The sequence below is a fragment of the Lytechinus pictus genome, chromosome 8 (genome assembly GCF_037042905.1).
Source record: "Lytechinus pictus isolate F3 Inbred chromosome 8, Lp3.0, whole genome shotgun sequence".
NCBI classification, from domain to species: Eukaryota; Metazoa; Echinodermata; class Echinoidea; order Temnopleuroida; family Toxopneustidae; genus Lytechinus; species Lytechinus pictus.
The window spans coordinates 41,628,044-41,655,150 of record NC_087252.1 but is presented as its reverse complement, the minus strand read 5'-3'; the positions used below and the strand labels follow the sequence as shown (position 1 = coordinate 41,655,150).

The window sequence follows — 27,107 nt, the reverse complement described above, 5'->3', positions numbered from 1 at the left end:
CTGCTTTTTTGCAGGGCCAAATAATCCCGTACTAAATGTGGGGTTAGCCCACTTTGCAAAAATGCTGTGTAAAAAGAAAGTGGGCTAAGCTTAACCCCGTACTATAGGTGGGGCTAAATGGCAATTTAGCCCCACCTATAGTACGGGGTTAAGGAAATTTTAGCGTGTGTAAAAAGGGTAAAAGTGGGGCTAAATGGCAATTTAGCCCCACCTATAGTACGGGGTTAAGGAAATTTCAGCGTGTGTAAAAAGGGTATTTGTCTCGCCCACCGAGGCGAGACTTGGGGATCCAAATGTCGTCCGTCCGTCACAAAAATCCCGACTTTTTGCTGTGCAACGCATACGGACTTTACGACGTATATTGATTTTGGAAGAGATCTTTGGGCCCCTCGTAAAACACTGTCCTGCAATTAAAGTTGTGTGACATAATATTATTTTTTTTTTCGTTTCGCATCTGGAACGGTAACATTCAATTTGCGTTTCGTGTGCAGAATAAAAATTCTAAAGTTGCAAAACATTGAAAGTCACTGTTCTTTTTTCCGTGGTGATGAGTGAGTTTCTCAGCGGTTTCTTTTGTTTTCATGCACCTTAACATCAACATTAACATGCAATTAAACACACCTTTACACAAGCAAACACATAAGAAACAAACAAACATGCATGGCAGAGGCGTACCTGGCATATTTCGTCAGGGGGGGGGGGGGGGCAAGTGACAAGAATGAGCAACGTGGGGGGGGGTAGTAGGCATGGACGTATATAGGCACAATTTTTCAAGGGGGGGGGGGCTGATAATAATTGCACAAATATCAACTTCACAGTTTTTAATTTTCGAGCGAGCGAAACGAGCAAACATTTTTTAAATTAGTATTTTGCCTGTTTACATGATGTGAAACGTGGAGAAATTATACATTCGGTTATAAAATTACCAATACACGAGGATAGTTGGGCACCTCGCAGTCCTCATTGCCCTGCATTTTGCAGCCCACCCCCCATACACGTTTGGATGTGTAGGTCTGGCAGTGGCACTGAAGATGGGAAAGGTTACCCAGGGTGCTCAACAGTTTGGATCTTGCTTCTACTGATATTTGCTATCGGGCGATTGCACTTTATTGTCGAAATTAATTTTTTTTTGTATATCATTACAGGAATGAAATGTTTTGGATCGTGATCGATATATTTCTAATCAAGTGCTAATTGTAATGCTTATACATTGTAAACATACTTCTTTTATTCCTCTTTGAATGTGTTTACATTATGTTCCCAATTCTGCTGATTTGGAGACGTTATAAAAAAGGTATTTGACATTGAAATCAGTTAAAAATAATAATATAAAAATAATCATTGCGAGCGCGAAGCGCAAGCTGCTTTTTTTTTAAATAAAGACCTAAAACTAAACATTTTGTGCCCTTAATTATTAATACGATGGGTATCTACCTTAGTAAATCATGCGAGCGCAGAAGCGCGAGCTAAACAAATTGATATTCCTAACTGGACACTTGACATTCTAAGTAGTTTTACATGATGGGTATCTAAACAGTCGTGCGGGCGCGAAGCGTGAGCTAAATCTTTTGATATTCCGACTTAAGAACTTGATATTCTAAGCACTTTTAGAAACCATAAACAAATTGGTTTCTAACTGAATAATTAATAGATGCGAGCTGAAAATTTGAGATATTCCCCCTGAAAAGTGGGCATTCTAAGCACCTTTTTTTTTTCTTTTTTTTTAACTGTGAACAAGATGGTAGTTAAAAACAATTTATTGGTGTGAGCGCGAAGCGCGAGCTGAATTTTTTTGATATTTCGACCTGAAAACTTTACATTCTGAGCACTTCATCTAAAGGTCAAGTCCACCTCGTAAAAATGTTGTTTCGAATCAATAGAGAAAAATTAGACAAGCATTATGCTGAAAATTTCATCAAAATCGGATGCAAAACAAAAAAGTTATGACATTTTAAAGTTTCGCTTATATTTCACAAAATATTTATATGCACAATTTAGTCACATGCAAACGAGAGAATCGATGATGCCCCTCACTCACTATTTCTTTTTGTTTTTCATTGTTCGAATTATACATTATTTCAATTTTTGCGAATTTGACAATAAGGACCAACTTGACTGAACCATAAATGTTAAGCAATGGTAATTCATTATGTTCAGGGAGAAATTCATATTTCATATAATAAAATACAAAAGAATTAGTGAGTGAGTGATGTCATCAGTTCCCTCATTTGCATACCGACCGGGATGTGCATATAACTTTTTTGTGAAATTAAGCGCAACTTTTAAATATCATAACTTTCATATTTTACATCCGATTTTGATGAATTTTTCATTGTTATGCTTGTTGGATTTTTCACTTTTTATTCATATCAAAATTGTGTTGGGGTAGACTTGTCCTTTAATTATGAACAGGATGGAATTTTATGCGTTTGCGAAGCTAGAGCTGATTTTTTTTTATATTCCGACCTGAAAACCGGACATTCTAAACACTTCATCTAACTATGAACAGGATGGAGATACCTAAACAGTTATATGTGAGCACGTAGTGCAAGCTGAAATTTTTGATATTCCGGCATAAGAACTGGATATTATAAGCACTTTTTGTAACCGTGAACAAATTGGTTTCTAACTAATCAATTGACGCGAGCGCAAAGTGTGAGCTGAAAAGTTTGGACATTTTAACCTGAAAACCAGACATTTATTTTGAGGTGTCCAACTAAAAAGTTGATGCGAGCGCTTAGCGCGAGCGAAATTTTTACTGTTTTAATTGCATTAACTAAAAGTTGTTCTGTACCTTTTTCCTGTCCCTGGTCAACCCAGTCCGTACTCACTATCGGTACAGAGAGCTCTTAAAGTCGCATTGCGTAAAAATCACAATTTACCGATAAAAGTGTACAGTTTAATTGACATTTACCGACAAAGATGGTTGAACTAAAAAAAACGAATCAGTTGGAACAGCCCCTTGTGCCCGACAGTTTAGCACAGTCTGCAGTTCAGTTTTTGTTTTCCCCTTTCTCTTAAACTGTTTCTTTTTTCCCCTTCCCCCTTTTTTCTCTCTTTCCTTTTTCCTCTTTTCCTTTTTCTTTCCCTTTTTCGCTTCCTTTTTTTTTGCTTGTGACTCGTCAGGGGAGGGGGGGGGGGAGACTGCACCCCCCTTAGGTACGCTAGTGATGCATGGGTATTTCAAACAACGACTCAAACCATGTTATCTCACAGAACCATCACTACATAAACCACAACAATTGACACAGACAAAAGAATCATGTTCTGTATTAACCCTTCATGACTATTTCTGCTCGTTTTGCAAATTTTCAATTCATACCACATCCAACATTTTTTTATCCTGCTCTTTTCTTGATGGCATTATCATAACAAACATGGTATCATTTTAAAGGGAATTAAATGATCTTTTGAATAATATCAAACATGCATTGTGTAAATTGGGAGTTTGGAGAAATAAATGGCCAAACTCAGATTTTCAAACTTGTTTTGCTCGTTTTGCAGCTTTTCAATTCAGACCTCATCCTACACTTTTGAATCCGGCTCTTTTCATGATGGCATGATCATAACAAGCATGGTATCATTTTAAACATATTAAAGAGAATTAAATGATCTTTTGAATGATGTCAAATATGCATTGTGTAAAATTGGGGGTTGGGAGATATTAATGGCCAAACTCAGATTTCCAAACTTTTTTTGAGGGGTTTATTTCCAATACATGTTAAGGGTAGGGTTTCACAAGCCAAATACTTGTTAAGGGATGCATTTTCATAATCTGGAAAAGACTTGCTTCCCTTGTTAAGGGTGCTTTTCGAAACCCCAAGGTCGCGCCTGGTATCCACTCGTCAATGGAAGCGGGCCCCAGGAAGTTTAATCTAATCCCCCGTTTCGGGGGAAAGTAAAACATAATGCCAATTGCATTGTGTGCTAAATGGCTTACCGTTTGTGTAGGAGGAGCAAAAGAAAAAAAAACGCAAATTCGGATGTTTTTCAGACGGATAGGCCTATTGCATATATGCTGTGTATATACCAACGCATGCGAAATGGTTTAGCTGGAGAGATGATCTGACCCATGGAATCAATTGATCTACCAATAATCCACATTAGATGCAACATCGATTCGATGGACTGTAATGATTTATATCTAAGCCTGAATTCTGTAAGTTTTTCTCCACTCAATATGTACTCGATTTGTTCATTTAGAGGTCAACATTAAAGTTTACATGCAAGACGCTTATGAGAAATGCTACTCCATCCCAGTTATTTCACAATGAAGTATTTATACAATTTTGTTGTGTGCCCTCGCAAATCACGATATTTTTTGTTATTTTTATAAGACGTCGAGACACAAAATCGCTTATGCCTTGTTTATGTTTGAAATACTGATCTAAGCTAAAGAAAACTAAACAAATTATTGTATTATTTTTATTGAACATATTTCGAGTCAAAATTGAAAATTTTGGTCTTTAATTTATGTTCAAGATTTAAAACATAACATGATATCCAAAGTCCGATGTTCTTTAACTCTGTGTACATCAAGCTTCACCCATTTCACAACTTGAAGCTAACAACTCAACTCTAGCGAAAGGGGCAGTGTGTCCTCCCCTTTTTAACTGTCTAGAGTTTGCTGACCGGAATCTAGGAATATTCTAGTGGAAAACGTATGAAATAAAAATAAATTATCATCTATAAAGAGCGTTTTAGCCACACATTAAAAACGCTTATTTTGGTCTGTATCAATTGCCTGTGCAGTATCAGAGCGTATTCCTTAAATGACCGAATTCCGACAAATAGGCCTATCCGATAGGCTCCTGTACAAAAGTTACCGGTCAGTATGAGACCATAACCGTGTTTACATGTGACGGCTTTTGGTTCAGAACCAAACGCTGATGCAGAATCGGCTTTTGGTTTATCTTGCCAGTCAGACGGCAGGTCCCAAGAAAGTGGCTTCTTTCATCCAAGTGATATTCATGACTTGAGATGTTTTGCATATTTAATGAGCTTGATGCGGACCAAAACACCTCTTTTCATTCGGTCATTGCTGCTCTAATTGTGCATCGAATTTCATGAATTTGGTATCATTGTAAAGAAGGAACATCATTCTTTCAGGTCATGTGTTTGAATTTATTCAAAGATTTTGTAATATAGGTTAAAATATTGATCTAAAATATGCTACAAAATAATTATTTTCACCTGACAAAAGCTGCTATTTTCACACTTTATTTTTGTTTGAGCCCAAATAATTTTTAGATCATGATAAAGCTGAATATGTATGCTTTAAAATGATATAGGTTTCAAAATTAGAATTGGTTTAATCGGGTCAAGATCACACTTTTCATTTGCCAAGTACATAAAGCAGCTTGAAAACAAGAATACTGCACTCTGATTGGTCAAAGAGACCACACATTGGCAAATTCCAACGGTTCCAGTGCATGTGTTCAGGGAAGGTCACACTTCCCATGTGGTAATCTCCTCAAATACCCCGCGCCTGTTGTTCTGTGAACCTTATCCAGCCAATCAGAACTCTGGATTTCATGCAAGTACAAAATTTCAGAAATCTCGTCTTGTACCTTGGTGGGAAAAGTGTGATCTTGACCCGATTAAAAGGTGCCGCATATCAACAGTGGCATTGTAAGAAAGTACAGAAGTTCAGCTTTATGGTGATATAGATATCATTGAGGCTCAAAATAAAAAGTTTTGCACAATTTGCAAAAGAAAACAGAGGAAGAAAATTCAGTTTTGAGGCACATTTTCAGGCCAGAAATTTACTTATTTAACAAAATATTGTATACAAAATAAATAACCAATATGGAAGAGTAAAAGAGTAACATTTACTCTATCTGATGGTGCAATAATATTTCATTTAAATTGAGGCTAAAACAGGTAAATTCTTAGAGAAAGAAAATCTCACGAATCACGAGATTTTGCAAGGAGGAGGATTCAGCCACGAGATGATTTGGATGAATCTGGCCTTTTTGCTCATTAGCATAGGGACCTGCGGTCTGACTGTTGCACCGCGTTTACACCCTGTCACAGTTCGCAAGTCCAAAATGCGCGCTGTTGATTGGTTGAAAATGAAGTTGCGCATGATTTTTAGAGATGCGTTTGATTGCAACTGTTTCTGCAACGGGCCCCCAAAGGTTCGTAATTCCAAAGGTTCTTTATTCCGGAGGTTTGTAATTCCGAAACACGTAAATTGCCTATACCTCGATGTTCGTTAATCCGAAACGTAAAAGGGTTCGTTAATCCGAACATTTGTGGCGTTATTCCGAAGGTTCGTTAATCCGAAAACCAAATAAGGTTCGTTGTTCCGAAGGTTCGTTAGTACGAAAACGAAATAAGGTTAGTTAATCATTTAGCTTTCGGACTATCGAACCTTCGGAATTACGAACCTCATTTCTTTTTCGGATTAACGAACCTTCGAAATTACGAACCTCACTTCGTTTTCGGACTAATGAGCCTTCGGAATTACGAACCTTCGGAAATACGAACCTTCGGAATAACGAACCTTCGGAATATCCGAACCTTCGGAATAACGAAGCTTCGGAATTACGAATGTATGCGATGAACTACATGTAAGTCGCATGTCAATGACCAAATTGGTCCTTAAGTGATGATGCCATAATGTGATAAGTGAGTTTTTTTTTTTTTCTTTTTTTTGGGGGGGGGGGGTTGTATAGATGATAATTATATTGGATGGCTTTATTTCATAAAATACCAGAAATATTCCACTCGTTAGGGCAGTGGGCCTACCTGGCATATTTCGTCAGGGGGGGGGGGGGCAAGCGACAAGGATGAGCAAGGTGGGCGGGGGTAGTAAGCATGGACGTATAGGCACACTTTTTTCAAGGGGGGCTGATTATCATTGCCCAACTATAAACTTCACAGTTTTATTCGAGCGAGCGAAGCGTGCGAATGTTTTATTTTTTTCAACTATTATTCAGCCTTTTTACATGATGTGAAACGTAAAGAAATTATACATTCGGTCATAAAACTACCAATACACGATGATATTTGGGCACCTCGCAGTCCTCGTTGCTCTGCATTTTGCAGCCCACCCCCTTCCCCATACACGTTTGGATGTGTAGGTCTGGAAGTGGCACTGATGGTGGGAAAGGTTACCCAAGGGTGCCCAATAAAACAGTTGGGATATTGCTACTACTGATATTGCGCCTTATGCACTCTGCAGATAAGAGTGGATTTGGCGCATTACAAATCACATTTATCATTATTATTAGGTGATATGTCAATCGACAGATCAACTATTAATTTCGTACGAATTTTCTTTTTTATTTCTTTATTATCTATTTTTATTTTTCCGCCCTTTTCTTGTTAGCGCAAAATCTCAAAATCCACATCATCAGTTTTCTTTACAAAATCATCAGGTATGGGGACTTATCATGTCATCTGTATGAAACAAGTTCAAGGTCAAAAGGTCATCGTGACGTCATCTAGACGCCATTTTGTAAAATCACATTATCAATCATATCTTCATTATCAATTATAAAAAATTAACCATATTTACATCACATTAACTTCAGGTCAAGGGTCAACTGTCCGTGTCATCAAAGGTCATGTAAAGGTCACGACGTGCGCGTACGCGCGTGTCAAAATTTTAAAAGGCTCAAAATAACTTTTTACCAAAGTAGAGTATAAATCAGGTCATTTTAAGCATTTCAAAAATTTGCGCGCGCGCACGGTTACGCGCGCGTTCTCACGCGTAACGGCACTATGCAACATAAGATTTTTTTTATATCAATGCACCGATAATATAATTCTTAACAATTTGATACCTTGATCAACCTTCTACGACAAGTAATAACGGAATTAGCCTCTATCAAAGTGTACAGCACGCGCGCGCGCGCGCACTAACCATAGACCATATACGTGCAAAAACATGCCTATACAAAATTCATTTTAGCTCTTCAGGAAGTCCGTTGACCACCAATTTTTTTCATATTCGAATAGGGTATGAATGGGAGATATGATTTCATGTCACATTTGATCCGAAATTTTATCATGACGTCATCAAAATGGCGTCGGAACGCAAAATTCCCATTTTGCTACTTATGACGTCATCATAATTATGCTTATTTGACTTTGACTCCGTAAATATTGGCCAATTTTCGCTCAGTTTTCAATATGTTGTAGCTGAGGACATACTCTTTCTCATTTGATGACTGTCTTTTCATTTAAAGGAACGAATCACCCCGAAAAATGGCAAGTTATAGAGACATCATTTTCGCTCATTTTGTGTGCAATCTCTATGGGAAATGACTTTTTCTCAAAACTGGATTTTACATTCCTCTATTTCGCGAGCCATATCTCCATTTATATTTGACGGTTTTCTCTGAGCTTGGAGTATGTTGTAGCTGAGACTGTAAGCTATCGCAAATGTAGTCTCAATTTTCCAATCAGATGCCGGGATCATGCTTGTATTTCACTTGCAAAATTGGATTTGAGATCCTCTTGTTTTGCTTATGTGTGAAGTCTATGGGAAGTGCGTAGCTCAATGGGTAAGGAATGAGACTTGCTTCCTGAAGGTCGAGGGTTCGAGCCCAGCGGGCAGGGGTGAAAATCAGATTTTTTTTTTTTTTTTTTTTTTAACATTTCACAAATGGTCCTTTATGACCATTACAATGTATATAAGATAAAACATTGGACAATAAAAGAGATTAAAATCCCTTTTAATGTACAATGTTCCTGTACAATATGTGTATGACCTACACTTTTTCACACAACTTTTTAATTTCCCTCTTTTTCAAGATTATTCAACACGTTCTTTTCATAAGAGAAGTTCAGTTTTCATCATGATGATCATCATACTGATCTCAATGAACATGCTGATTGTCTCCCTGATCATGAAATCACAGACAGACACCTAATTCGTCCTCATGACGAAATAAAATTCTAGTTATTAATATTATTACTTTTACTATCGGGCGATTGCTCATTTGGAGACGTTATAAAAGAGGTATTTGACATTGAAATCAGTTGTATTCATTTATTGATTTGCACTTTGTTTTATTTCCACATACACAATTAAAACAAAAAATAAATGCATCCATTCACTCATGAAAAATAAATATGTGACAGTAACATGATATATCACTAGGAATGTCAGAAGGTTGAGGGATTTGAAATTGGAGAAAGATACATGGGCGGACGAAGGGATCGGGTACATAGGATAGAAAGAGAGACGGTAATAACCAGAGGAATGTGTAAGCAGGCCTTTTACAGTGGTGGGGGGAGGGGGTGGACAGATATCAGTACCGATTACCGACGTCCGACGACCAATACTCATTTATATCCAATCCAGGGGCAGATCGAGGATTTTATAGGGGGACATTATTGTTTACAACAATTTTGACAAGCCCCACCCCCAAAAAGTCTTCACTTTCACTTGCACGTGCCTGCACTTTACATTAAAATAGTATAAAAATAATTATTGCGAGCGCGAAGCGCGAGTTGTTTTATTTTATAATCTAGACCTAAAACGATACATTTTGTGCACTTAATTATGAATGGGATGGGTATCTTAATTAATAAATAATGCGAGCGCAAAGCGCAGGCTAAAAATTCTGAAATTCTTAACTGGACACTAGACATTCTAAACAGTTTTACAGGATAGGTATTTAAACAGTCGTGCGGGCGCGAAGCGCGAGCGAAAACCTTTGATATTACGGCTTTAGAACTGGATATTCTCAGCACTTTTAGTAACCGTGAAAAAATTGGTTTCTAACTGAATAATTAATTGGTGAGTGCGAAGCGCAAGCTCAAAATGCTTGATATTTCGACCTGACAACTTTACATTACAATTATGAACAGGATGGAATTTTATGCGAGTGCGAAGCTCGAGCTGAAATTTTTGATATTCCGACCTAAGAACTTGATATTTTTAGCAAATTTGTAACCGTTAACAAATTGGTTTCTGATGATATATTTTTTATTTTTTTAATATTCCGACCTGCACACCGGACATTATAATCACTTCATTTATAACCAGGATGGATGTGCCTAAACAATTATATGCGAGCACGAAGCGCGAGCTGAAATTCTTGATATTCCGGCCTAAGAACTGGTTATTAGGTAACCGCGTACAAATTGGTTTCTAACTAATCAATTGACGCGAGCGCGAAGTGCGAGCTGAAATTTTTTGATATTTTGACGTGAAAACTAGACATTAAGTTTTATCTTATGCATCCAGCTAAAACCTTGATGAGATCACGTAGCGCGAGCGAATTTTTTATTGTTATAATTATATTACGTAAAAGTTGTTCTCTACCCTTTTTCTGTCCCTAGTCAGCCTAGTCCGTCTGTACTATCGGTACAGAGAGCTCTAAAAGTCGCTTTGCGTAAAAATCACAATTCACCGATAAAACTGTAAAGCTTAAATGACATATACGTACAAAGATGGTGGAACTAAAAAAAACCCGAATCAGTTGGAACAGCCCCTTGTGCCCGACAGTTTATCACAGTCTGCAGTTCAGTTTTTGTTTTCCCCTTTCTCTTAAACTGTTTCTTCTTTTTTCCCTTCCCTCCTTTTTTCTCTCTTTGGTTCTTCCGCTTTTCTTTTTTGCTTTCCTTTTTACGTTTCTTTTATTTTTTGCTTGTGACTCGTCAGGGGGGGACTGTCTGCCCGCCCTGCCCCCCTTGGAATATTTTCCCAAACTCTTGGAATATTCTGGTATTCCATTCTGAGCCATCCAATATAATATAAATATTTGGTTTCTTAAGGCCTGTCCCACTGGCCGATGGACAGAAAACGTATGCATAAGGGAGTAAGGGACGAACTGACTGAGCAATACATGTACTTCGGGGTGGCTCTATACGTTCTCATAATAATAGGCTATTTTTATATAGTGCTTTTCCCAGAACGACCCAAACCGCTTTGCATCTTATTATTATCCCGATCATTGGATTCATTGCAATCCCGCACGAGATGTGCGCATTTTCCACTTCCCTGGGAGCATTCCTTGCATTATTCGCAGCTTCATATTGGCGCTGGCGAATTCAAACATACGGTACAATCAAGGAAGCTCCTTGGTACAATAACTTTCGCATCCTACCGGGTACCCATTTAGCACCTGGGTCGAGAGTGGCAAAGTGTGGCTTGACGCCTTGCCAAAGGTCGCTACACCGCGGTTGGATTCGAACACACGACCCTCTGTTTACAAAGCGAGAGTCAGACTCACTAAACCACGGCTCTTCATTGACCCGTGATTGTAATAACTTAGCTTGTTGATGATACCCATGCCCCTTTCTTAACCAAATAGCTTACATAAACACAAATTGAAAATAATTTAAACTATAATAATAACAGTGGTAGTGATTTTTTGTTTATGCAGATCATTTCTTTCTGTAGACTAATACACGGACCCAAGATTTGTGAACCCGTCAAATTTGATGTCCCAAAACAGCCAGATAATGTTCAAATATCCATGAGAGCCGGACAAACCAAGGAACTGGAGGTCAATTGTTCATTCAGGTTGGATTTCCCAATTCCCCGTAGAAAGGAGAACGTTCCTCCACAAGGTAATTATCTGAGTATGAATTGTTCAACCCATACCATGTCAACATGCGTACAGACCCGGTTATAGTGTATACACTACTAGTCAACATGTATCTTTTGAGGAATGGATAATGGCAACATTTCGGCTCGGTTTTTACTACTATTATGCTTGATATGAGTTTAGTGGAGCGGCGTAACAGTGGTCGGTGGCCAGGGGGGGGGGGGGGATGGGGGTTGGGGGCAAGAGCAACAAAAAAATCCCGGTCATATCATGGTATGAACAGGCGTAATGGTGTAATGAGGCGACGATTTTGAGAGGGCCAGATATTGTGTATCGGGCAGAATTTATCTTAAAAATGTTGCGAGTGAGCGAAGCAAGCGATCAAAAATTTTGATACAAAAATTCCATGTTGTGATAGATTTAGACATGGTATCCAGAGAATAATATATATCACTCTTCTCTCTTTGCATTCCTTATTTTTTGTGGTCTGTACGCCACTGTGAACATGGTTCTTTGCGGCAGTGGCGTGAATAGTACAAAAGAAACGAGGGGCGCAGTATGGCGCATGTGCTAAAAAGCTGCTTAATATACAGTAAGATCTGCGCGAGCGAAGCGAGCAAGAAAAAAATCACCTTTTCATGAGAATCTGACTTTGAGATATTTTTTGACACTATATTCAGTAAATATAATCATACCCTAAACTTTTCCTTTGCTTTTCTTTCCTCCTTTTTTGCACTTGGTTGTAGAACTTTTGGGGCCATGGCCCAACCAAAAAGCGCAACCATTATACGGCAGTGCAATGCGGTTGGCGTCTTGGTATCAAAGCCATTTAAACCTCGCAGATTGCCGCTATTTTTATTCAAATCGCGGGTATGTACAAAATATACATCTTTAAACAATACATTTATTCAACCCTATTGCGTACTGAACAAAATATTTTGAGGGGGCAAAACATAGCAATGTGGGAAAATTTGTAACGAGTCGCCAGTGTGCAAAGCGAGCTGCAAAAAAGTGCCTATTGAAATTAAATTCTAATTATGTGATAAATTTTCCTTTTCATTGTTTCCATTAAGTTCATCATACGTTGTCTCCTCTAATTTATTTTATTTCATCTTGGGTGTGGAACCAATACCCCCTCCCTACAGGGGGGGGGGGCGTTATAGAGCCATTTGAAGGTTATAGATGAAGAGCCCCTACTGCGTGAAGTCTGTTGCAAAGCCCCGGTTGCTTATTTGCATACAATTTAGCAAACTTATAGCACAATGTTGTATGTTGTATATCTTTCTTACCGCTCTTTACTTTCGATCCTCGGCAGCCCGGTCGTGTTATTACTTTTTTCTTGTCCCTTTTCTTTGTTATTACATTCATTTCCCGCTATTGTTTGCCACTTTGTCATCTTTTAATTAATATTCCACCGTGCTATTGCATGACATAGGCCTATTACAGAATAAATTGTTCTTTCTCAAATGTTTATCTTTCGTTCCTTTTCCAGCTTTCCTTCCTTTTTCATTAAAAATATATTTTTTTCCTCGTTTTCTATTCACTTTTCCCTCTCCTTCCCATTTCCCTTTCTTTCTTTCTCCCTCCCTTTTATCTTTTCTCCGTTTTTTTATTCCCCAGGTGAAATCCGCCAGGGGGGGGGGACATCTTCCCCCCGCCTGTTACGCCATTTGTTCAGTGTTAGACATGGTAGATCAATTGCAGATCACACTTTCATAATTTAAAGGCTTAACTTATTAGGTATCAAGGGAAGACCGCCCTCGATTGCTTTATTTCATGTATATCTGAATGATCACAATATGTAGGCCATCTGATTTCCGGCTTAACTACTCGGAAGTTTGGCACACTTCTCCTTCCCATCTAAACTCCTCAAAAAAAATTTGAAATCTGACTTTGATCGATAATCCGTCCTCGGTTTTAGTGAATATTAATTTGTGATTGATAATAATGAATAAACCATTCAATTATCTTAAAATTATAGTTACACTTCGTAATTACGAAGATTCGTTATTTCGAAGGTTCGTAATTCCGAAAAACGTAAATTGCCTATATCTCGATGTTCGTTAATCCGAAAACGAAATAAGGTTCGTTGTTCCAAACGTTCGATAACCAAAAAACGAAATAAAGTTTGTTGTTCCGAAGGTTCGATAATCCGAAAACGAAATAAGGTTCGTTGTTCCGAAGGTTTGTTAATCCGAAATCGAAATAAGGTTCGTTATTACGAAGGTTCGTTCATCCGAAAACAAAATAAGGTTCATTGTTCCGAAGGTACGATAATCCGAAAACAAAATAAGGTTCCTTATTCCTAAGGTTCGTTAATCCGAAAAATGAAATAATCGGTGGCGTAGCCGGGAGAACCGGAATGGGAAGCAAAATGAAGGGGGCGGAGCAAAGTAGAATCAAGTAGAGCAAAATATTTTTGAAGTGATTTCTGATTATGGTAAGATATATATTTAGGCTTTATTTTTCGTGAGTAAGTGCAACGGGCGAGCGGGTCGGAAAATTTTTCAAATCTGATGTAAAACCCGTTTTTTGGGGGGTCAAATACTATTAAACGGGCATGCTTGGGAGCTGTTGCGAGTGTGAATCGCAAGCTCAAAATTTTGGAGATGTCAATAAGAAATATAAAAAAATATTCTGAGCAGTAATTCCAATCATTAAACAGTTGTGCATCTAACTGAAGAATTAACACGAGTGCGAAGTATGAGCTGAAGTATATTGACCAGAAAAGGAACTATTTAAGGACTGTGTTTAGTGACTCATGAATAGGATATATGCATGTAAGCGCGAGCTAAATAGATATTCCAGCCTGAAAAATTGATATTCTAAGTCTTTTTATAACCAATAGCGGCGAGTACCTTACTAAACTAATAACAATAGCCAAACAAATTTTTGATTTTCTAATCTAAAATATATACTTTAAGAAGGGTAACGAACCTGTGGATTAACGAACCTCATTTCGTTTCCGGACTAACGAACCTTCGGAATTACGAACCTCATTTCGTTTTCGGACTAATCAACCTTCGGAATTACGAACCCTATTTCGTTTTTGGACTAACGAACCTTCGAAATTACAGACCTGATTTTATTTTCGGACTAACGAACCTTCGGAATTACGCACCTTATTCCGTTTTCGGACTAACGAACCTTCGGAATTACGAACCTTATTCGTGTTCGGAATAACGAACCCTCGGAATATTCGAACCTTCGGAATAACGAAGCGTTGGAATTACGAATGTATGCGAAAATTATACTCTACATGATATGATTATGATTCACATAGAGTGCAGTGCCTTGAAATGTGAGGCATTCAAAAGTTGCAAAATAACACAATATTGAAAGTCACTGTTCTTTTTTCCGTGGTGATGAGTGAGTTTCTCAGCGGTTTCTTTTGTTTTCATGCACTTTAATATCAACATTAACATGGAGATCCGTGAGATATCATGGTTTGATACCGGTGTGTTGGCTCAATTGGTAGAGCGTTCGTCTCACAACCGGGAGTTCAAACCCCGGCCGCGTCAGACCAAAAGACGTCAAGAAATGGGAGTTGCTGCTACCCTGTTTGGCGTTCAACGATTAAAGAGATAAAGCCACGTCGAACTGGCGCTGCACAGCGGCTGCCGGGCCCACGATTAATTGAGCGAAGCAAATTTTTGGAGTATTTCATTTCATGTCTATTTCGAATGGTAAAATATGGATTTTCATCTTTTCTTTTGAATTGTGGTTTGAAATTCCCATGCATGTTTGTTTGTTTGCTTGTGCAGAGGTGTGTTTGATTTCCTGTTAATGCTGATATTAGGAGCATGAAAACAAAAGAAACCGCTGAGAAGCTCACTCATCACCACGGAAATAAAAGAACAGTGACTTTCAATATTGTATAATTTAGCAACTTTTGAATTTTGACCTTGCCAAACATTTCAACGCAATGCACCTCCATGTGAACCATAATCATATCATGTCTCCATGTGAACCATAATCATATCATGTAGGGTATAATTCTAAGGAGAATTAAATGATGTTTTTAATAATATCAAATATGCATTGCTTGAAATTAGGAGTTTAGAGAAATTAATGGCCAAACTCAGATTTCCAAACGTTTTTGAGGAGTTTATATGCAACCAATCAGTAAATATTTCTTAAATGCGGCGTAGGTTACCATTGTTATTGCTGATGACACACATATCTCTTTGTCCTTTCAACCTAAAATTCCGTTACTGTTCTTGGCTATCACACAACTTGAAACATTGTCTACGAAACCGTAAGACTTGGTTTGTACCTAATAGCCTGAAACTGAATGATGATAAATCTAAAATTTTATTATTGTACCAAACTTTTGTTATAAAGGAAAAATTGATTATCAGTCGTGTCACATCCATATTGGTAGTACTTGTATCACTCGGTCAAAAAGAAGTATTTAATTTCTTTAAGCACGAAGGGTTAACCTATGCGCGATTAAGTAGGCACTTTTATATAAATTTAGCGTACATTTCTATAATCTGCGCCCACTTCAAAAAGTCATACAACCACAGTGGAAAAAATAAGTAATAAATCACTCATATCACATAGATATTAGTAGCACTTCTATCGATCCGTCACAAACAACCCGTAATTTGGGAGTTATATTCGATCATGAAATGACTGATCACAATACATCTGAATTGTAATGACAATTAGAAAAAAAACTCCACATAAGTACATACGTTATATCGGGGCTCCAAGTTTAGCGATTATTCCTAAATGGAATGACCTATCACGATCATCATTGCATGCGCATTTTGTTCAGTAGACTGAAGAGGAACTAATCAGAACTATTCTTTTAAAGCAACAATTAATCGCCAACCTTTGTCATGTTTGTATTACGGGGCAATGAATTAATGAAAACCAATTACAGATCAGAAACCTTTACGCTTCATTTTTTGTCTCACCTGCATAGCAGAGTGAGACTATAGGCGCCGCTTTTCCGACGGCGGCGGCGGCGTCAACACCAAATCTTAACCTGAGGTTAAGTTTTTGAAATGACAGCATAACTTAAAAGGTATATAGACCTAGTTCATGAAACTTGGCCATAAGGTTAATCAAGTATTACTAAACATCCTGCCTGAGTTTCATGTCACATGACCAAAGTCAAAGGTCATTTAGGGTTAATGAACTTAGACCATGTTGGGGGAATCAACATCAAAATCTTAACCTAAGGTTAAGTTTTTGAAATGTCATCATAACTTAGAAAATATATGGACCTAGTTCATGAAACTTATACATACGGTTAATCGAGTATCATTGAACATTCTGCATGAGTTTCACGTCACATGACCAAGGTCAAAGGTCATTTTTAGGGTCAATGAACTTTGGCCGAACTGGGGGTATCTGTTGAATTACAGCCATAAATTTGAAAGTGTGTTGGTCTAGTTCATAAAACTTGGACATAAGAGTAATCAAGTATCACTGAACATCCTGTGCACATTTTAGGTCACATGACCAAGGTCAAAGGTCAATGAACTTTGGCCATAATGGGGGTATCTGTTGAATTATTATCATAACTTTGAAAGTGTGTTGGTCTAGTTCATAACACTTGGACATAAGAGTAATCAAGTATCACTGAACATCCTGTGCACATTTTAGGTCACATGACCAAGGTCAAAGGTCAATGAACTTTGGCCATAATGGGGGTATCTGTTGAATTATTATCATAACTTTGAAAGTTGATGGATCTGACTCTTGAAACTTGGACATAAGACTAATCAAGTATCACTGAACATCCTGTGCGAGTTTCAGGTCACATGATCAAGGTCAAAGGTCATGTAAGGTCAAAGAACTTTGGCCATGTTGGGGGTATTTGTTGAATTGCCATCATATCTCTATAAGTGTATTGGTCTAGTTCATAAAACGTGGAAATAAGAGTAACCAAGTATCACTGAACATCTTGTGCGAATTATAGTAGTTTTCAAAATCAGCACTGCTGCTATATTGAATCGCGTGATGCAGGTGAGACGGCCAGAGGCATTCCACTTGTTTTAATTTAATCTTTCCTTTAGCTTTAATGTTGTCGTCTGTCCATTGTTATGTATATTCTTGATAAGACAAGTGTATTCAAAATATTAAAAAACCCAAGTCTTTATTTAATGCCTTTTTGAGATTTTGTAGTATTATTATTATTATTACTTATTATTTGTACTGCGCTTTTCCCATTAGGCCCAAAGCGCTTACAATGAATTAATTAAATGTAATATTTTAAAAAACTACAAAGTACGAAAGAGATGAGTTTTTAATGACTTTTTGAAAATTGCTAATGTTGGAGACTGTCTAATTATTAGTGGCAGGTCGTTCCAGGATTTTGAAGCCGACACTGTCAAAGTTCTGTCACCAGCTAATGTACGAGTTAATGAATATGTGAGGCGAAGGTGATCACTGGCCGACCTAAGTGCTCTCGTTGGTGTATACAGATTCAAGCAGTTACTTAAATACTGTGGAGCCTGTTTATTCAGTGTTTTGTAGACAATCAAGAGTCATTTGAACGTAATTCTCTGTTTAAAAGGAAGCCAGTGAAGAGAATTAAAGAGTGGTTGGGAAGGATGATCTCGGGAAACCTGTAAAATTAATCGTGCTGCCCAATTTTGTAGTCGTTGAATACGAATTAATTGATTAATGGGAATTGTAGAAAGGAGCCCATTGCAATAATCAATACGAGACAGAACCAATGAACGAACAGCATTGTGACAGGCAGACTGGTCAATGAACCTTCTGATTCTAGAAATGTTCCTTAAATAAAAAGTGACTGTGCTACAGATATGAGAGATATGGTACGACATTGACATGCGGGAATCAAATATGACACCAAGGTTTCTTATTTTTTATGATGGTCTAAAGAGTGTACCATGAACATCAAGTTGAACATTTGGAAGATTGCGCAAGTTATAAGTAGAGGCCGCAACAAAAAATTCAGTTTTTTTGTCATTTAATTTTAGCTTATTCACTATCATCCACTGTCTTATATCTGATATACAATTCTGGAGTTTAACCAGTGCATTATTGAGAGCTCCAGGAGTACCAACATGAATTTAGATCAACATGAATTTAGATCTAAATAATTACGTCATTTGTTTATTCAACTATTATTCTTTAGATATATGAAATGAATTAGAAATTTAAAATGGAAGATACGAAATAAATCCCACATCGTGTTTGATATCAAAATTGATATTTTGAACTAATGCATAATGTCATCTAGTCACTTGTTATAATAACCCATATTCATGTTGACTTTGAATGGTAAATTTTATTCCCAATTAATCCGTTCATTAAGACATAAGTAACTTATTTTAGAAGTGAATAAAGATATATGATTTAAACGAGACGAAACCTATTGTTTCACAAGCAAATGTTCACACTTGGTTTGAATGGATATGTTTTTTTTTATGTTTCGTTTTCTTTCTCTTCAATCCCTTCTTAGAATTTGAAAAAATATGATTATGCACATGAGAGAATCAAAGTTATCGAAATTACTTTTTCTGATTTTTTTAGTAGGAGTACAACACGGTGCAACAAGTTTACCGGCGCAGCAGACATCAGATGAAACCTTACGGTACGTTTTAATCATTAAAATACTTCTAATAATTGCTAACATTGCCAATTGATTTACGCAGAAAAGAGTACCTTTGGTATTACTTTTCAGAAAGATGGATGGGAGCTTTTATAATCTCAATAAGTTGTTGAAAAGGGGAAAAAAGGGGAAAATAATACAAATTAAGTAATTGATAGCTTCTGAAAGATACATATATTGGTTTGCTCTTATTAATCCCCTGTTGAATTAAAAACACGAACAATATCCAAGACAGCAGGACATAAAAAGAACGAAATATTCATTTTGAGGGTAGAAACGTGAAACGTGCGTGACGCACTTAAAGGACAAGTTCAGCCTGTGAAAGAGTTGATTTAGTCCAGGATAGGTCCCATAGAAAATTGACCAAACCTTGTTTTTTTATATATACAATATTTTTTTATGGTTTCTTGTCATTACTGTTTGGGCCAGTGGCGGCTATTTTAGATATCAAAATAGAGCAATGTTCCCTTATATGACATAATAAATGATATATCTCGTTAGTAATGGTGATTTGCATATATTACTTCGTTCATACATCGCGATTTTTTTGCAGTTTAGTGCTCATTCTTGTGAAAATTAGTTTTCCCTATTCATACTGTACACAATAGAGTATACAAGGGCCTATGGCGGCCATTTTGAATATCAGGAAAATAAATATTTTGTCAAAAATTATATTTTCAGAGAGTATTTCACTCCTGCCACACAATTTCATGCATTTCACAGCCAATGTGCAGACAATTTTATGATTTTCATGGGTAATTTGCATATTTTGGCGGCCATATTGGATTTTGCCAATTTGCGGAAAATGCTGAAGGTTACACGAGTGGCATCATTCAGATTCGTAATCAGCGCCCTCGAATTGACAAGAAACCATCAAAAAATATTGTATATATGAAAAAACAAGGTTATGCCTCTTCTATCCTGGACTAATTTGAATAAAAAAATGCAAAACCAATAGGCATAACGCTCAAAATCACGACATTTAAAATTGCGCCTGATTTTGCGCCGGAAATGCACATCCTTGTCAGTATCCAAATGATGATGGCGTCACCCACTCACTATTTCATGTTCACCTTATTATTATGTGAAACAAAGCGTTGCTCCTCCATTAACATGTTGTTTCAACATTTTGTGGTTCAGTCAAGTTGGTCCTTTAAATCAGTAAAATTTGAAATATTGTATAATTCAAACAATAACAAACAAATGAAAGAGTGAGTGGGGGACATCATCGACTCTCTAATTTGCATTTCACTTAGCTCTGTTGATTCAAATCAATGTTTTTCAGGGGTGGACGTGATTGTTAAGAAGTGAAAAAAGCGTAGAATAATCTGATTAGAGATAATCTGGGAGATTAATGGCAGTAATAGTGGAAATCAGCAGTGTTAAAAGGTTTACACTTTGTAATAATTTATCAAATCAACAATCTAGGATCAATCCAGCTCGAGAGAGGGACTTTGATGACATTCTAGAAACCGTTGCAGAAAAGGTTGCCTCACGTCAAGATATACATGATTTGGGAAAGGCTCTTGGCTTTGGACCAGAGGATATCGACCGTTATGTTGAGGAGAACAAGAAAGAGACAGGCGTGTCGTGCATGGGAACTCTTTCAATGCTCCGTAAGTGGAGAAAAAAGCAAACAAAGAATACAGAGCTGAAAGCCTTGCAGACTGCTCTAGAAGAGGCTGGTGAAATCCGTCTCGCTGATGAACTATTTGGTGAATGATTGAATGGACCTCATGATTTTTGTGAACTATGAACTATGTTGTTCAATGGAGGATTAGATAGAGGCAGTCAGTTGGCAGGTCCTCAAAAAGTAGCTTCTTTTATCCTAGTGATATTCATGATTAGAGGGTGTTTGCATTATTTTCATGCATTATTTTAATTATTTCAAGTTGTTGTTTTACACTTAATTTCTGTTTGAGCCAGAATGATCTTTAGATTATGATAAAGCTGAAGATCTTAGCTTTAATATGATATTAGTTTTATAAGAAGAAGTATTTTAGATGGGTCACCAGCCAGCTTTTCATAGGCCAAGTACATTTAGCAGCTTATTAAACAAGAATACTTCACTCCGATTTGTCAAAGAGACCACACACCCACGCAAATTCCAACGTTTCCACACTGGTCATCTGCAAGGTCACACGCACAATGTGGTTACCTCTTCGAATTACCCGCGCCTGTTGTTTTAAAAACATTATTCACCCAATCAGAACTCTGGATTTTATGCTACTCAGAAATTCCAGAAATTTCCTCTCGTATCTTGATGGAAAAAGTTGGGTGCTGACCCATCTAAGAGGTGCCACATACAGAAGAAGAAAATTCCGTTTAAGGCATCTATTCAGGCCTGAAATTCACTTATCAAATTATTTTATTCAAAAGAAACGACCAATATAAAAGAGTAACATTTACCCTTTCCTATGGTACAAGAATAATCAATATTATTTGAATAAAAAGTGGTTAAATTCTTTCAGATTTGAAGTCTCACAATTCACGAGATTGTGCAGGAATATCTTGCTCATTTGCTTACTAGCATAGGGAAAGAAACAGATAGAATGAGAGAAAGATAAACAAGATGAGTTTAACATGACGTTTGTAGCTGAGAAGGAGTGTGCGAACGTGCACGGATGAGGATGTGTCTGTGTGTGTAAGATCAAATGTTATTGATTCGTTGTGTTTATGGGAGTATGTGTGTGTGAGGGTGTGTGCGGGTAAGTGTGTGTGTAATTGACGCAGCTGATTGCAAGGTGTTTATTTGCATTTTATGAATATTGTATCATAGAGTCAATGCAGTTCATTGAAATAATCTGATCTGAAGTTTTTTAATATGTATTTGGTTATGTTAACGAAATTCTTGGAAACTCATTAATTCATGATTTACGTACTGTATTTCAAAATGATGAAATAAACATTTTTAATTATTTTCTTTTTTGGATATGTACTAAAATTTGATACGCAGAGAGGCATTGCAAGTTGTCGTAATATATATTTTGTACTGTATTTATTGATTTTCTGTACATAGTGAAATATATCACAAAGGATGCCAATCATGAAAATTTATAACAAGATAGAAAAGAGAACAAATTTGAACTTTATCAAAAGGTCGAACTGCCTTTGCGAACGTACACGGATGAGCGTGTGTCTGTGTGTGTAAGATCAAATGATATTGATTTGTTGTGTTTATGGGAGTAGGGGTATGTGAAGGTGTGTGAGTGTGTGTGTAAGGGCAGGCATGTTTTAATTGACGCAGCTGATTGAAAGGTTTTTTATTTGCATTTAATGTATTCTATCATAGGGTCAATGCAGCTCATTGATAAAATCTGAGCTTAAGTTTATTTACATGTATTTGATTATGTTAACGAAATTCTTGGAATCTCATTAATTCATGATTTATGTACTGTATTTGAATTAATAAATATAAATTTGTTATTATTATCTGATTTGGATATGTACTAAATTCGATAAAAGTAATAATATATCGTTATTGATATAAACGACTTGTTATCAAAAGTACTACGCAGAGAGGCATTGAAAGTTGTCATAATTAATATTTTGTACTGTATTAATTGATCTTTATGTACATAGTGAAATATACCACAAAGCATGTCAATCATGAAAATTAATAACAAAATAGAAAAGAGAACAAATTCAAACTTTGCTCAATAGATCGAATTACCTTTGTCCAAAAATCTGCGTACGGCCATTGACCTTTGCCTCGTAAAGTGACTTTTTTGTTTAATTGCAAGCTGCTCCGTCAAATAAAGAACACATAAACACATTGCATTCGGTTATGTTGATATTTAATGTAGAAATCTCGTTTGTTTGGATTTCACAGAGATTATACATAAAATGTTATGGCAGTACTTTGGAGAAGGTAGATACATGACTAGGGGATGTGACATTATTTTTAAAAGAATTTAATCCATCGTGACATTTGAACTGTGAACGTTTGATATTGTGTATAATCAAGGTGAAATTTGGAAACTGCACTTTCTGTGAACTGTTGAACTTGAAACTTATATCATCATGTGAATTTATACCTAAATGCTTACTTGTCATCTCAACTTAATGGATACTCCGGAATGGACTCTCTACCATGTTTGATTTGAAAGTGAACTGAACTTGTGTTTTTTCTGGATGCCAACTGTGCTCATGTTTACACTATATCTTGAATCAAGTAATCTGAACCTACTGTGAATCTTCATGAACATTCAATGAACCCTAACTGAAGCGATGATGTTGAACTTCGTTGAACTGAAACTATAATTGGAAGAAGATATTGGAAATCAGAAGTTTGAACTTACATCTGGAATGATTTTTCATATTATTGACTTTTGGACTCAGTGAAGCAATGCTTTTTATATTGCTTTTCTCATAACACTTGGAAGTAATATCATGTATTTCTATGTTGATTATTCATGTGAAATTTCTTATGACTATGTTTATTACGAACATACATGTATTTCAGAACATGCGTGTACCTTTTGATGAATACGTTTTACTACATGCATGCGCTATCAATACATGTCTGTTTTACTCATTTCATATATACTATGTTTTATAGTATGCTTATCTTTTGCCAAAGTATGCAAAATTGCTGCACAAAGAGCGTGAAATTAAAAAAAGGGATTTCGATACGTTTTAATGCATTAACTGTGTTTGGTTAAGCGCTATATTCATTGTGATAATGTTCGTTTATATTAACAAGCAAAATTCGAGTTGCGAACATACTTATTGCAATTTCTTTGAAAAATTGTAAGCATGTTTTTATGGAAGGGAGTGTGACGAGATAATAATACAAGTTTAAGTCTGGAGTAGAGACTAGTGAAAGTATATATCTCTATGTGAACAACGGACCTGTGAGTCGGAATCGTCATGTGTATTTATTTGTAAATAAACTGTTTTTAAACGATTTGACACGGCGTGGCTTGTTTTCTAGTTCATGAGTGTCTGAATGTAGAACAGGATTCAGGAGGTTTACGTGGGAGTTTGTCCAGGACAGGTAACGTAACAATAGCACAAAAGTGCAAATACTTTTTTCCAGACCCGGTTAATTCAAAGATTATAATATTAGTCCAAAGTCTTTTTCCACACCCGCTTATTTTACAAATTATAATAAATTATAAGTCCAAACTAAGATACGATAATGATATTCCAGTGGAATAAAAATGAGAATCGAGCTTAGTCTTTTCTCCAGACCCAGTTAATTAAAACTGGTGGAATAAATGTCTTTGTTGTTGTTTTATCTTATACGGCGCGTATTGTGAATATATGCGCTAAGAGAAAATTAAGAACCAAGCGTAGTCTTTTCTCCAGACCCAGTTATTTAAACTAAAAACTAAAACCCTATAGTAATGCTATCATATAGCACAAAAGTGCAAATGCTTTTTCCAGACCCGGTTAAAGGTCAAGTCCACCCCAGGAAAATTTTGACTTGAATAAAGAGAGAAAAATCAAACTAGCATAGTGCTGAAAATTTCATCAAAATCAGATGAAAAATAAGAAAGTTATGACATTTTAAAGTTTCGCTTATTTTTCACAAAACAGTGATATGCACAATTAGGTGAGTCAGTCGATGATGTCCATCACTCACTATTTCTTTTGTTTTTTATTGTTTGAATTATACAATATTTCATTTTTTATATATTTTACAATAAGGACCAACTTGACTGAACCATATAGTATTAAACAATGTTAATTTCACATGTTCAGAGAAGAATCAATCGTTGTATCACTTGACAATGAGGAGAAAATTAGAATATTTCATATAATAAAATACAAAAAAAATAGTGAGTGAGTGATGTCATCAGTTCCCTCATTTGCATACCAGCCAGGATGTGCATATTACTGTTTTGTGAAATTAAGCGAAACTTTAAAATGTCATAACTTCCTTATTTCACATCCGATTTTGATGAAATTTTCAGTGCTATGCTTGTTGGATTTTTCTCTTTTTATTCAAATCAACTTATTGTTAGGGTGGACTTGTCCTTTAATTCAAAGATTACAATATTAGTCCAAAGTCTTTTTCCAGACCCGGTTATTTTAAAAATTATAATATAAGTCCAAACTAAGATACGATAATGATATTCAAGTGGAATAAAAATGAGAATCGAGCTTAGTCTTTTCTCCAGACCCAGTTAATTAAAACTGGTGGAATAAATGTCTATGTTGTTGTTTTAACTTATACGGCGCGTATTGTGAATATATATGCGCTAAGAGAAAATTAAGAACCAAGCGTAGTCTTTCCTCCAGACCCAGTTATTTAAACTAAAAACTAAAACCCTATAGTAATGCTATCATATAGCAAAAAAGTGCAAATGCTTTTTTTCCAGACCCGGTTAATTCAAAAATTATAATATTAGTCCAAAGTCTTTTTTCCAGACAAGGTTGTTTAAAAAATCATAATATAAGTCCAAGGTCTTTTTCCAGACCTGGTTACTTAAAACTGAAAGCTAAAACTCGATAGTAATGTGTTCATGCAGAAAAAAGTGCAAAGTCTTTTTTCCAGACCCGGTTAATTCAAAAATTATAATATTAGTCCAAAGTCTTTTTTCCAGACCCGGTCGTTTAAAAAATCATGATATAAGTCCAAAGTCTTTTTCCAGACCTGGTTACTTAAAACTGAAAGCTAAAACCCGATAGTAATGTGTTCATACAGAACAAAAGTGCAAAGTCTTTTTTCCAGACCCGGTTAATTCAAAAATTATAATATAAGTCCAAAGTCTTTTTTCCAGACCCGGTTGTTTCAAAAATTATAATATAAGTCCAAAGTGTTTTTTCCAGACCCGGTTATTTCAAAAATTATAATATTAGTCCAAACTAAGATACCATAATGACATTACAGTGGAATGAAAATGAAAATCGAGCTTAGATTTTTCTCCAAACCCTGTTTTTCCAAAATTATAAATAACAATACAACAACAACAAAAACAGTATAAAGACCCCATAATCTTATTAATGCTGGATAACATGGACATATAGCGTAGTCTTTCAGCCAGACCCAGTTATTTCTTTTCTTTAAAATAACGCTGATAATAATAATAAAATAATGATAAAAAAGCTCCCAATCTAAGACCAAACAATATTTCAACCTAAGAACCTGTTTTAAAAAGAGGTTTAGAGCATTGTCTTTATTCCAGACCTAATCATTAAAAACAAATAATAAAAAAATCTTCTAACGTAAGACCCTATCATGTTCTTATTCTTGTGGAATAACACGAGTTTTAAAACGTACTCTTTCCTCCAGACCCGGTTATTCAAAAAATGAATAAAAAAACTTCAAATCCAAGACCAATCTTCAAAAGTTACACCCAGTAAAAAAAAATATGTCTTTACCCTACACCCATTTTTAAAAAAAATAATACTAAGACCCCTACAAACATTGTAATAATGCATGGGTAAAGCAAACATCCTTTCTCCAGACTTGGTATTTATTTGAAATAAATAAAATAGTTTTTACAAATATTCTAAAACGAATACCCAATAATCGAATTACTGTGGAATAACATAAAGATCGATTGCAGACTTTCCTCCAGACAAAGTTATTTCAAGAATAAAAAACAATAAAACCCAACAACGAACAAATATTGAGAAAAAAAAATCAAAGCTAAGACCAATCTTCAAAATTAAACCCAGTTAAAATGCCTGGGTTTAGAGTGTTGTCTTTACCCCACACCCAGTTCTCTTAAAAATACAAATTAAGCGAAACATTAATCTTAAAACTTAGACCCCAGCATCTTCCAAACTATAAGAACCCTGTGATAACGCGTACCACAAAAATCATAGGCGTAAATATTCATATCTGAATGATACGCGCATTAAAACCCAAGATAACAACAACAACAACAACGTTATTCTACATCGATTATATTGTGACGTCTTTGTTAATATTGCTTGTTTGTTTTTATTGTTTCTTATAATTTACTATTTTGAAATAACTGGGTCTGGAGGAAAGACTACGCTATATTTCCATGTTATTCAACATAAATAAGATTTTGGGT

The 27,107-nt window shown here is 36.1% G+C and overlaps 1 protein-coding gene across 1 annotated transcript; it reads left to right on the top strand.

The window, feature by feature from the left end:
* The first annotated feature begins 11,441 nt into the window (after window positions 1-11,441).
* Window positions 11,442-21,423, top strand: LOC135155318 (uncharacterized). Its single transcript, XM_064104273.1, has 3 exons — window positions 11,442-11,535; window positions 19,032-19,092; window positions 20,539-21,423. The coding sequence occupies exons 1-3, from the start codon at window positions 11,442-11,444 to the stop codon at window positions 20,831-20,833; spliced, it is 450 nt and encodes a 149-aa protein (XP_063960343.1). The 3' UTR covers window positions 20,834-21,423.
* Window positions 21,424-27,107: the final 5,684 nt, after the last annotated feature.